We start from the raw sequence: 13,221 nt of genomic DNA, 5'->3' as shown, positions 1-13,221 counted from the left end.
TTTCCACCCATTGCTGCTTCTCCTGCCCTCAGGTGCTTTGGAGAACAGCTTGACTCCCTCTTCTTTGTGGTAGCCCCTGAGATATTAGATCACTGCTATCATGTCTCCCCTAGATCTTCTTTTCATAAGACTAGACATACCCAGTTCCTGCAACCGTTTTTCATATGTTTTAGCCTCCAGTCTCCTAATCATCTTTGTTGGCCCTTCTCTGCACTCTTTCTAGAGTCCCAACATCTTTTTTACATCATGGCAACCAAAACTGGATGCAGTATTCCAAGTGTGGCCTTACCAAGGCATTATAAAGTGGTATTAACACTTCACGTGATCTTGATTCTATTCCACTGTTTATGCAGCCTAGAACTGTTTGACTTATTTGGCAGCTGCTGCACACTGCTGGCTCATATTTAAATGATTATCCACTTTGCTTGCATCAAAGTCATTTCGAGTTCAGATCTCTTTCTGCAACCCTAGAACCTTTCTCTTTCCAGTTGGAGATGCAGATACATTTGAGGAGTGTCACTTTTTGGAGGTTTCGTGGTCGCTTTCTCCGAAATCATCTTTTTCTGGTTGCCTCTGTGATTCTACCCATCCTAGGAAAAATCTCTGGATTTTACTGCAGGACAAAAGATCCCAAGTCTGTTTCAGGAAAATAATACGGGTTAACAATTTTCTGGATCCAAGTACCTTCCCAGAAAAGAGGCTGTTAATTATTCCTCTGCAATCGGTCACTAGATGGAACAAAGTCCAGAGCTGCTTCTCTGTTACATTTAAACCATTTTTCTACTATGATGCCACCAAGACTATATGAAGCATAAACACATTCACAACAGTTAAGCAGGAAAGTGGTTTATTGCATTGCACTAAATATAATATGCAGATAATCCTTGATTTTTGACTATAATTGGGACCAGAATTACCAGTGCTAAGCAAGGCAGATGTTGAGTGAGTCATGTGCAATTGTATGATCTTTCTTCCCACAATTGTTAAGGAAGTCACTGCAGTTGTTAAGTGGATCTCTTGGTTGTTAAGCAAATCTAGCTTCCTTCATTGTCTTTGCTTGTCGGAAGCCAGCTGGGAAGGCCACAGACAGTAATCACATAACACCACGGGTGGGATTCAGCTGGTTCGTACTGGTTCGGCGCACCAGTAGTTGTGACCTGCAGGTGGGCCTGCCCATCTACCCGGCGCTATGCTGTCCTATTTAGCTGCGTTTTTTAAGCCACACATATATGTGCAAGCGCACATGTGCGAGCAAAGCACATGCACAGAAGGCTGTGTGCACGCGCAGAAGGCGCACGCTCACATTTTCAGTGCTGGGGCAAACCAGTTGTTAAATTATGTGAATCCCGCCTCTGCATAACACCTAGGACACTGCAGCTGTCATAAATGTATCTGGTTCCTAAGCAGCCAAATTTTGAGGACATGACACGGGATTCTACAATCATCATAGGTGTGAGGACCGGTCATAAAGTCACTTTTTTTTTTTAGTACTGTTGTAACTTGGAACAGTCACTAAACAAAGTTGTAAGTCAAAGACTACCTTTAATTTGCAGTTTGTAAACTCTGGTTTGACATGATATATGATGAATCTCTTCATTCCAATCAAATCATAGTTTAGGGCAGGGGTCAGCAACCCGTGGCTCTGGAGCCACATGTGGCTCTTTCATCCCTCTGTTGTGGCTCCCTGTCGCCAGTCGGTGCCACAATTTTGAGAGGACCTTCCGGTTGGGGAGGGGGGGAAAGCACGGCGCACCAGGAGACTATGGCAAGGGGCGGGTTTTCCGGTCGGCTCCACAATTGATAGGGCTTTCAGTTAGGACAGGTAAAAGAAAAAGGATGCCACTCTATGAGGAGACTCTATGGTAGGGAAACCGGACTTCCGGTCGGCTCCAGAATTGAACGGGGAGCTTCCGGTTAGAACCTTTGTGGCTCCTGGTGTTTTCTTTTCTGTGGGAAACGGGTCCAAATGGCTCTTCGAGTGTTTAAAGTTGCCGATCCCTGGTTTAGAGAAATGAGTAAACCCACACAGTAACCATCTCAAACTATTGTGCTCTGATACAACGCATAATAATATCAAAGGCCACATTAGAGGTGTGGATGAATGAAGAATTCTGGGAGTTGGAGTCTGTGGTGTTGAGAAACAGTAGTCTAAAATTTGAGGCTTTGGAAAAATGATTGAGAATAGAAAGACAAGTAAAGACAAAGATAATTTGGGAATGTATAGGAATTCTTGCTGCTCTCCCTATGTAAGGAGTAATATACCAACTGGGAGCTTTGGAATTCACCATTTTAATTTAGAAGAATGTGGCTGGAATGCAGATCCTTGAGTTATTAACTACTAAAAGGAGACAGAAACCACAAAGCCATTGATTGATTGATTGATTATTTGAATTGTTTGCATGATGCTTTTTTTTAATAAAGACACTCCCAAGAGGGAATGTAAATCTGTGGCTCTTATTCACCTTTAAATTTTCTCCCTTTATCTCTTCCCATAACCCCCCTAAGCCTCTGCAGTGCCTAAAAGTCCTAACTATGAGTGGCTGGAATCCACCACCTGGCAATCGCAAGATGCACGGAGATCTCATGTACTTGTATGTCATCACGGTAGAAGATCGACATGTCAGCATTACCGCATCCACCCGAGGTTTCTACCTCAATCAGTAAGTAGCTAAACATCTGGCTTTTTTTCTCCGCCCCCCCCCCCCCCCCTCTTGTCAAATGCCAAATGTTTTGTTTTTAATGCCGGCCTCTCAGAGCCTCATTTTGGGGTCAATTCCATTTTGGGGACAGTCTGTCCCTCTTTTTTGGGTGCACAGTGTGCTTTGAACAGATGGCTTCTCTTTGATTTTGGGAGACAGTCTGTATATTAAGTTCACACTGTATGTAGAATTTGCCATTTCTGATGATTTTTCTATTTGAAATTGGAAAGTCCAATATCATATATATTTTATATCATTTATATATTGCTCCTGCGTTTCATTCATAATGCTTATGCGTATATCACATGCTGCTCATTGATAGAGGTATGAGGGCTGCACCAAAAGGACAGTGCAGGGTTTGGGTGATCTTTTTGAAAGAAAGGGGGGGAAATGGCATTTTAAGAGATAAAATGGGTTTCTTGTGCATCTGCAATACCAAAGATGCCTATTTTTTTTTTCCTTTAAACCAACCTCCACATTTGGGCCCAATTGGATTTTGGGTGGGACTTGGGCCACAAAATGAATGCTAGTAGGTTGCATAGAGATCCTATAGCAATAGCACTTACACTTATATACCGCTTCATAGTGCTTCACAGCCCTCTCTAAGTGGTTCACAGAGTCAGCCTATTGCCCCCAACAGTCTGGGTCCTCATTTGACCCACCTCGGAAGGTTGGAAGGCTGAGTCAACCTTGAGCCTGGTGAGATTCGATCTGCCAAACTGCTGGCAGCCGGTGATCAGCAGAAGTAACCTGCAATAGTGCACTCTAACCACTGCACTATCGCTGTATCACCATCTGTCAGGGTTCCAAGGAACACCCCCAACAAAATAAAGCTCTGAGGCCTGAGGTTCCTCAAAGTTCCAATTTATTAGAGATGTCATGTTGGCACACCTGGGAAAACCCGAATCTGAAAGCTTCCAGGTTTTCCCCACCCAGCTAGCAGTTCACAGCCCTGCCCCATACCCACAAGTTCATCACATTGTCCAATCAACTCTTCACACGCCACCAGATACTATCTTCAGGCAGTCTCCATCAGACGCAGGCAAAAGTCCTTGAATACGGAATGTTGTTATGACTAACTTTCTACCGCTCCAACAACAACCATCTCCCAACTTCCCCAGCTAAAATATGTGGCAGTTAAGAAGCAAAAAAAGAAAATTGTCTTCCAAACCTGACACCATCTTTGTCAGTGGTGGGTTCCTCCCGGTTTGGCCCGGTTCTCCCGAGCTGGTAGCAGTGACAATATGACATCACCGAACTGGTTCCGCCCCCCCCATGCCCCCCCCCCGTGTTATTCTTACCTTTTATTTGGCCCCACCCTTAATCTATTGCTGCCTCCTGAGTCCCAGCTGATGGCTAGAGGGAAAAAAACTGTTTAAACTCTTGCCGCGGGCTTCAAAGGGCCGCCCTACAGCTGATCAGTGTTAAAAGAAAACAAATGAGTAGACCAGTGCCTGCAAAAATACATGAGTAGATTAGTGCCTGCAAAAATAAATGGGTAGACCAGTGCCTGCAAAAAATAAATGGGTAGACTGGTACAGTTCTGCAAGCAGTTAAAAGCCTGGTAGACCAGTACCTCTGCTAAATCCTAAAGAATTGTCACATGACCATCAAGCCACGCCCACAAAATAAGCCACGCCCACAGAACCGGTAGTAAAAAAATTTAGAACCCACCCCTAGTGTACCCCCAAGTAGAGGAAGCAGGGGCAGGCAAAGAGAGCATCAGCTTTTGACATACAGATAGTCCTAGACTTACAACCTGTTGCTTTAGCGACTGTTCCAAATTACAATCGACCCGAAAATGGGGATTACAATCTGGATCCAAAGTTCTAACAGTCAGGCCCTCTCCATGGTCACACAACCAAACTTCAGGCGTTTGGCAACATGGGACATATTTATTGCCATTTGCAGCGTCCCTTGGTCACATGACAATGTTTTACAATGGTTTGGCTCAAAACTGACACTTCCGGGGTTTTTGCGAAAACCGTTCCCCTAGTGCAGGGGTCCGCAACCACCAGGCCATGGCCCACTACCAGGCCATGGCCTGTTCAGAACCAGGCCATGTGAGCAGTTGACTGGCGCATGAGCGTGCGTGCCACTTGACTTGTTCAAGTGACAGGTTGGTGTGCACACGCACCAGCCCGCTGTTTATGCGGGCCGGTTCCCCTCTCCCCATCCTCCCCATCAGACCTCCAAGCTGTACAGAACCATTGGTTTCTTCAACAACTGTAACATTCGCTTAATGACTGCTGCATTCACTTTATGACTGCTGCATTTGCTTAACAATAACTGCAAAAAAGGCCACAAAATCGTGACTGATCCATTTGATGACCGTCGTGACATACAAGCATAATAGAGTCTGGCCATTTCTATGGCAAGGACTACTCATATACCCAAAGAGCCAGGGGACTGACTGGAGAAGCTCCAAGCCCAAAGAGTGTTGACCATGGATCTGTTTTTGGAGGACATGGGGTGTTCCACTTGAATCCTGAACTTCCAAGCTGTGCAATGTACCGTATTTTTCGGACTGTAAGACGCACTTTTTTGACTCCCAAAAGGGGGTGAAAATGTCTGTGCATCTTATAGACCAAATATTGCCGAAGCCCCGCCCACCCACCAGCCATTTTTTGGCCTCCACACACCATGTTTTCAGGCCTCTTTTTTTTTTTTTTTTTTTTTTGGAAAAAACAGGCCCAAAAAAAGCCCCAGAAACAGGCCAAAAAAAGATTGGAAAAGGGCCAAAAAAACCTTTTTGTTGTTGTTTTCCTCTTCTAAATTTAGGTGTGCCTTATAGTCCAAAAATTACGGTAGTACTTCTTTACAGAGAGGTCAGTTTGGCAATCACAAGCAGATTAGTGGGACCTGGTTCTCCATGTGAAACCTTGTGATTTGAAGAGTTAAATTGATGAGGCGCCACATATCTAGCCTGTTACATCCAGAATCAAATCTGGGGTTGACTTCTGGTTTGCTGAATGACTTGGTGACTGTTTTTCTCGCTTTGCCTGGGTAAAAGTTAGGCTGTTGCTAGCTGTGGCGTTGCCACTAAACGTCTTTGTGTTCCTTCCTTGCAGGTCCACAGCTTATAACTTCAGCCCTAAACCTGCTAATCCCAGCTTCCTCAGCCATTCCCTGGTAGAGCTCCTGAACCAAATTAGCCCCACTTTCAAAAGAAATTTTGCAGCTCTGCAGAAGAAACGGTAATTTTTCTCTACAATGCATCTCTCTCTCTCTCTCTCTCTCTCTCTCTCTCTCTCTCTCTCTCTCTCTCTCTCTCTCTCTCTCTCCCTCTCCCCCTCCCTCCCGTCATTTTTTCATATTTTTTTTTCATTCTTTGTGTTACAAGCATTTTAAGGACGCACAATTTATTATTTATCAGATGTTTATCCCTGCCTTCATTAGTAACTCAAGGCACTGCACATACTTGTTACTCCTTCCTTCTCCTATTTTCCCCACAACAACAACAACAATCCTGTGAGGTAGGCTGGGTTGAGAGAGAATAGCTCTCCCAGCCAGTTTTCATGGCTAAAATAGGATTAGCTCTCCCAGCCAGTTTTCATGGCTAAGATAGGATTAGAATTTATAGACCAATACCTTACATGAAACTGGCTTTGTTTATTTTTTTTACATATTTCTTTGTAATCCTTGCTTTTTGCTAGTAGAGCACCCAAAGCAAATAACATTTTTAAAAAAAAACAGTGTAAATACTTAACATCTCATTTCAAAAGCCACATTGAAAAAGCCTACCTGGAGAATTATTATTATTATTATTATTATTATTATTATTATTATTATTATTATTATTATTATTACATGTATGTGGCAGAATCATTTGATGGCATACAGCTCTTGATGGCATACAACAATCAAGTACAGTAAATACTTCCACAATCAGCTCTGCTGGCTGGGGAATTCTGGGAATTGAAGTCTACACATCATCCAGCGGCCAAGGTTGAGAAACACTGTCCATAATGATCTAGAACAGGGGTGTCAAACTCAAGGCTGCTTAGATCTGGCCTGCGGAACTGCCCTGGAAACAGCAAAGGACCAGCCTGCGGTGCCTCTGCCAGCGAAAAATGAGCTCGTGAGGGCCCCGGGCAGCCCTCCTGGGCTCCGTTTTCAGCTGCGACGGTCTCCTGCAGCCCTCTGCCAGCGAAAATGGAGCTTGGGAGGGCCGCCTGTGGCGCTCCCAAGCTCCATTTTCGCTAACAGAGCACTAGCAAAACAAACTACCAGCAAAAGCGATCACACTTGATCACACGAGTGATGTTGAACTGGCCACGCCCACCCCTGCCCCCTGAGGCCCAACACAACCCCAATGCAGCCCTCAATGAAATCGAGTCTGACACCCCTGAAATAGATAACAAAACATCCACAGTAAACGGAAAGAAAAGCAGGATTTCTAAAAGAGGGACCTCACAGCAGAGTTACCACAACTTTTAATTCCATTTTTTTAAAAAATACGTTTATCTTAGTTTGGAATGTGTAGACTTGGGGGGGCCGGCGGGAGTCTGTTTTAGAATAGTGGTAATAATGTGTTTCATTTTATTCCAAACCAGGGTCCAGAGGCACCCACTAGAGAGAATATCCACCCCCTTCCAAGTATACGCGTGGACAGCTCCTCTAGCTGATCACGTCATGGATTGTGTGAGAGCAGAAGATGCTTACACCTCTAGACTGGGCTACGAAGAACATATCCCGGGACAGGTAAAGACACACTGGGCTTTGTGGAATTCTTCATTGGCTTTTACAGTTGGTCTCTACGTTCCATTTATTCTTACCATCCGTGAGGCACCTTTTGTTCTGACCCAGCTCCCCAAACACGACAAACCCTCTGAAGTGAACTCAGAAGATTCCTTTATTAGGAGTGCCGGCAGCCCCGTCTCTCACAGGTTGACAAGTCCGTCAGGCAGGGAGATGAATAGTTGTCTACCACATCTATTCATTTCTGTCCCCTGCCTTTTATCCCCAGAGCTAGGGTGGGGCCTCGCTAGCAGCAATGGCTCTTCCTTCCCCAGGATCGTCCCACAGCTTTCCACTGTTCTCCCCTTCTCAATTCAAATCTTTATTGTCAGTGCACAACGTATGTACAATGCGATTGGTTGAGCTCCCTCAGTGCACACACCTCCAACACAATACAACTCACAGTGAAGACAGAAAATCCCTAACCCAATAAATCATATTAACAAAACACCCAGTTCTGTTGCACCAGTGTGAATATGTTACACGTTGCACCGGCCCTGCAGTCCATCATACTACGTAGTTATGATGTTATTTCTCATTCAGGAATCTGGCAGCCCACGGATAAAAAACTGTTCTTCAGCCTGTTTGTGCGGCTGGCTATGCTTCTATATCTCCTTCCCGATGGTAGGAGGGTAAAGATGTGATGACCAGGGTGAGAGTCGTCCCTGAGAATTTTCCTCACTCTTCTAAGGCAACGAGCCTTAGCGATCTCATCTAGTGGTATCAGGGGACGGCCCATGATGTTTTGTGCTGTGCTTACCACCCTCTGTAATGTTTTTCTATCCGTGGCTGTCAGACCAGCATGCCATACTGTGATGCAATAAGTGGGGATTCTTTCTATTGTGGACCAGTAAAAGGTGGTCATCAGTTGTTCTTCCACCCTTCTGCACAGCCGCACGTCAGGCACTGGACCCAGCTGTTCCTCCTCTTCCTCATCAGCCACCTCCAGACCTGGGGGCTGTCCATCTGAGATGGCCCAGGCTCCGCCTCTGTCTCTCTCTCTCTCTCTCTCTCTGCCAGCTCCATTCCCTCTTCCCCGTCAGAGCTCTCAGGTTGCCTTGATGTTGGCCCTAACTCCCACGCTGCTGCCTCCTCCTCATCTGATTCGGCTGCTGGAGGGGCCGGCAACCGATAGGCCACAACACTTTTTAAGTCTCATGGGGGTTGAGGGGCGGGAATTACTTTGAGAACCAAATGTCTTGAGGCCTGATGAGACCAAAGGAAAACTGATAACCTCTGGTCAGTTTCTTGTTTCTACTATAATTAAAGATCAGAAGGAGAAAAGGAGGAAGAAATGACAAACTGAAGACAGGCCTGTGAAAAGTAGAGCAGTCAATCATAGCAAAAAACAAAGAGCTGATGAATAGATGGGCTCTTCACATCTCTCTGAACAAAGAGTGGATGGGAGATTGTCCACAAGTGATAGTTGTTCCTCTCTAGAACACTACAAAACAAAAATAAGTTTTGAGCACTGGGAGACAAAGTAATAGCCCTCTTGTTCAAACCATGGTTGGCATCTTAAAAGGACACTAGATTTGTGTCAGGTTTCGATGCTATCTCAAAATAAATGAATTTCCAAACTGCCGATCTTTGAGGAAATTTTCTCTTTATTGAGCACGGCGATCTGATCCTGGGTTTTTTCGTGGTCAGTACTGACCTTTACCCCTCAATCCCTCCTTTTCCGATCCCCAATTCTCTGCTTCTCATTGGCCATCTTCCAAGCCACTTTCCTCATCTCTTCTTCGTCAGATCACAGGAATGTCTCCCCCCCTCCCATCTTCGAGGAGACAGAATCTTCAAAGGGATTTAGTAGGCAAAAGTTCAAGCTTCTCCTCTCTTTATATATGTCAGTGCTGGGACGCTGACATCTTGCATACTTACTTTCCCAATCCCATTCAGAAATTGCTTACTAACTATTTCTCAGCTATTAGAAACCTTTGGAGAGACAGATATGAAAACACTAGTAATTCAATCCTTAATGAAAGGAATTCTAACTACAAGATTTAGACCTTAAAAAAGAAATTGAAATAAACAGCAAAAAGCTATTTTTAATTTTAGAAAGTTATAAATGAATTAAGGGTCCAAATAAATTTGAAATAAGATTTTTTAAATTAATTATAATGAATACTTCCTGTGGGAAAGTTAAATTGTTTTGATTTAAAATAATAATAATAAGATTTTAAAAATTGGACACTAGAGGGAACTAAAAATTTCAATTAAAGAAGAGCACCCAAATATGATTAACAGTTACAAACTGATGTAAAATATTCTTAACACTGGAAATATTGAATTTTAAAAAATTGAGTCAAAAATTAATATTAACAATGTCAACAGCGATATTTGCCTCAAGGAATAGACCAAATAATGTTAGAAAAGAGGCACAGGTTTTACCTGACAAAGACTGAGTGACAGGCTACAAGAATTACATGAACAAAGATTCTACAAAGACATACAAAAGAAACTACATGATTATTTTAATAACTAAAAGGGACATGCAATAAACCAAGAGAGTGACCTGGATAATTTTTCTATATTCCACTTACAAAAGAGAGTTGTTAAAACTTTGAAGATTCTCATGAGAAGGGATAAAGAAGAAATGAAAATAAATCAAGTCCTATGACATTGTTTGGGTGGACTAAAGATTAGGATTGTTCAAAGTAAAAGGAACAATAAAAAGTTGGTTTTTTGGATCAAGCTTAAAATAGCTATGCAGTTATTTCTGATAACTCTTAATGGACTTTTGCTGATACCAGAACTGAAATTCTGATAATGTATGGATTTGTTTATAGATATAGAGTTTCTCCATAATAGACAAAAAAGAGAATAGAATAGAATAGCAGAGTTGGAAGGGACCTTGGAGGTCTTCTAGTCCAACCCCCTGCTCAGGCAGGAGACCCTAAACCATTTCTGACAAATGTAGCAGTCCAATCTCTTCTTTAAAACTTCCAGTGTTGAAGCATTCACAACTTCTGGAGGCAAGTTGTTCCACTGGTTCATTGTTCTAACTGTCAGGAAATTTCTCCTTATTTCTAAGTTGCTTCTCTCCTTAATTAGTTTCCACCCATTGCTTCTTGTCCTGCCCTCAGGTCCTCTGGAGAATAGCTTGACTCCCTCTTCTTTGTGGCAGCCCCTGAGATATTGGAACACTTTTCATCAGACTAGAAATCACCTAGTTCCCGCAAACAAAGAGAACCACAAGCGAAGCAATGTTGTCATTCCATAAGTTGCAGGAATATCTGAAAAGTTCAGGAGGATTTTCAACCAACACGTCATCTGTGCACACTTTAAACCCAAGAATACATTAAAGCAGAAGTTTGTCCACCCCAAGAATAAAACACCCAGATACAAACTGAGCAATGTGATAGATTCAATACAATGCAATGAGACACATGCAGAATATATATTGGGGAAACAAAACAATCACTTCACAAACCTATGATACAACACAGGAGAAAAAAAACCCATCGTGATAAGATTCAGGAGTCCATCTGCATCTAAAATACAAAGATTGTTCTTTTGAAGACAGCAAAGTCCACATTCTGTACAGAGATGACCACTGGTTTGAAATAACAGTAGCACTTAGACTTCTATACCGCTTCACAGTGCTTTACAGCCTTCTCTAAGTGGTTTACAGAGTCAACAAATTGCCCCCAACAATCTAGGTCCTCATTTTACTGACCTTGGAAAGATGGAAGGCTGAGTCAACCTTAAACTGGTCAGAATCGAAATGCTGGCAGTCAGCCTGCAATATTGCATTCTAACCACTGCACCACCAGGGCTCAGAAAGAGGGATTAAAGAAGTTATCTATGTGAAAATTGAACAGCACTCTCAACGGGGGGAGGGGGGGTGGGGAGGGGGGGATTCGACACCACTTACCTCTTGTTTAGACACAATCCTTTCAGCAGTCCCAAGAAGATTCCACACCCATTTGCACTCTGATTCAGGTGACCCTGAGGATACATACAGATAATTTCCAGAGGTCTCAACGACTCTCAGAGAGCTAACAACTGACCTTCTGAGTGCTAACGACCAGATGACTGCAAAGGATATAAATCCCTCCATTCCCCACCATTCAGTCAGAACTGAAGAAGCTTCTTGGAAGAGAAGCAAAATGTTTTCAAGGGAAAAAAACCAAGAAACTCCATTTGCCTTTTCCCAAAAGCACCTTGGAGACAACCATGACTCGGGTGATTGAGAATCTCCATAGACAAAAAAAAAAGTGCAGTTTTACTAAAATAAATATTTTAGTTTTGAACTGTTTCATCTGTTTATTTTGACACACATTAACAGCTCTTTGCAGTCTTGAAAGGTGCTTTTAATGTATGATTTAAGGTTGTAATTCAGCTCCGTTTCACTTTAAGGTCTTTGTTTAAGTGCTTGTTATGTCTCCTTCCATTTAGTCAAGAGCTTTGAGAAGCCCTTTTAGGGACTAAAACCTCATTTTTTTACAGAAAAAAGAAAAGTGTACTGATCCTTTAAAGTCACTTAGCGAATAAGAGTACATTATGTGGTTCACACCCCATAAATAATTGTTTTAACAAACCTCAGTTAGCAGACATTTTCACGTTTGGATACTACTCACATTTAATACCATTTGTTGTTGCTGATATATTCTTGATTTTTTTTTTTCATCTTCGTTCAGCTGTGTCATTTGTGTCAGTTTACAGCAACGCAAATTATATAAATCAATGCAAATTGAATTTAAATGGCATATATTACCCGCTCTCTTCAAATCACATTAAACTATTTACTGTAGTATTTTTAGGAGCTGCTAAATTATGTTTACACACAAGGTTAATAAGGTAGATGCAAAAAAAATCAGTTCCCGCCTTCTTAAAATAAAAGCTGCTCTGTGAGAGAGATGGGATTTCCCCACCCCCCGCCTAAATTTGATATATAAATAAAAAAACGAATAAAAAGCTCATGACTGTTCTCTTGCAAATGAGCCACGTGCCCAGTTTTACTGCTGAGAAGCCACCATTTCTTGATCCATTTGAACTGGCAAGGCACAGATAATCCTGGTTAATACGGTAGAATGAAATGCAGTAGCTCAGCTGAAAAAGGAAACGTGGTTTCAAAAAGCCAGAAACTTTCAGTGAACCGAAGAGAATAGCAGATGGCCGTGTTCTGTATTTCTGCCCAATGTTGGAAAGTTGCAGAGGTGGGCTTCGCATACTGTTAACAACCGGTTCGCCCAGCACCAGAAATGTGAGCAAGCATACATGCGGTGTCACAAAACACGGCAATTCATGTGCGCCATCAGCACACGCGTGCAACGTCAAACAACACAGCAATTCCCTCGTGTGCGCCGTCCACACATTTGTGCGGCATCACAAAACACTGCGATATAGGACGGGATTGTGCCCAGGCGGGTAGGTGGGCCCACTTGCAGGTCGCTACTACCGGTTCGCCCGAGCTGGCCCGAACCGGCTGAATCCCACCTCTGGAAAGTTGGTGTCTTTGTGTGCTTGCATTTAATACAGTTAGTCTCTTCCCTGATCTCCTTTCAGACCAGAGATTGGAATGAAGAATTGCAGACAACCCGAGAACTGCCACGCAAAAATCTGCCGGAAAGATTGTTGAGGGAGCGAGCGATCTTTAAGGTAAATTTCAAACCCTGCAGGGAAATAGACAAAATCCAGAAAGACACAGCAATAACAAACACAAGCACAGGTTTCTAGTCCTTATCATTCTAAAGGATGAAACCCAAGTTAAATTTTACTTTTGTGCTCAATGCTAAATGAGAACTTGCTAATTGTCTCCTAGGCTGCTTTTCAGCAG

General features: G+C 43.0%; 1 protein-coding gene across 2 annotated transcripts in view; it reads left to right on the top strand.

Moving 5' to 3' along the window:
• Positions 1 to 13,221, top strand: part of CLUH (clustered mitochondria homolog) — a 109,442-nt gene that overhangs the window by 52,692 nt on the left and 43,529 nt on the right. For both annotated transcript variants that reach the window (XM_070932057.1, XM_070932056.1), the window contains exons 6-9: positions 2,506 to 2,660; positions 5,771 to 5,896; positions 7,256 to 7,403; positions 12,951 to 13,043. In XM_070932057.1, the coding sequence (XP_070788158.1) occupies positions 2,506 to 2,660; positions 5,771 to 5,896; positions 7,256 to 7,403; positions 12,951 to 13,043 (522 nt within the window). The remainder of the gene's footprint in view (positions 1 to 2,505; positions 2,661 to 5,770; positions 5,897 to 7,255; positions 7,404 to 12,950; positions 13,044 to 13,221) is intronic.

This window comes from Pituophis catenifer, unplaced genomic scaffold, assembly GCF_029215685.1.
Source record: "Pituophis catenifer annectens isolate HBS135680 unplaced genomic scaffold, rPitCat1.0.hap2 SCAF_1, whole genome shotgun sequence".
Taxonomy (NCBI): Eukaryota; Metazoa; Chordata; class Lepidosauria; order Squamata; family Colubridae; genus Pituophis; species Pituophis catenifer.
The sequence above is the reverse complement of the archived record's forward strand: the minus strand, read 5'-3'. Positions and strand labels throughout refer to the sequence as shown.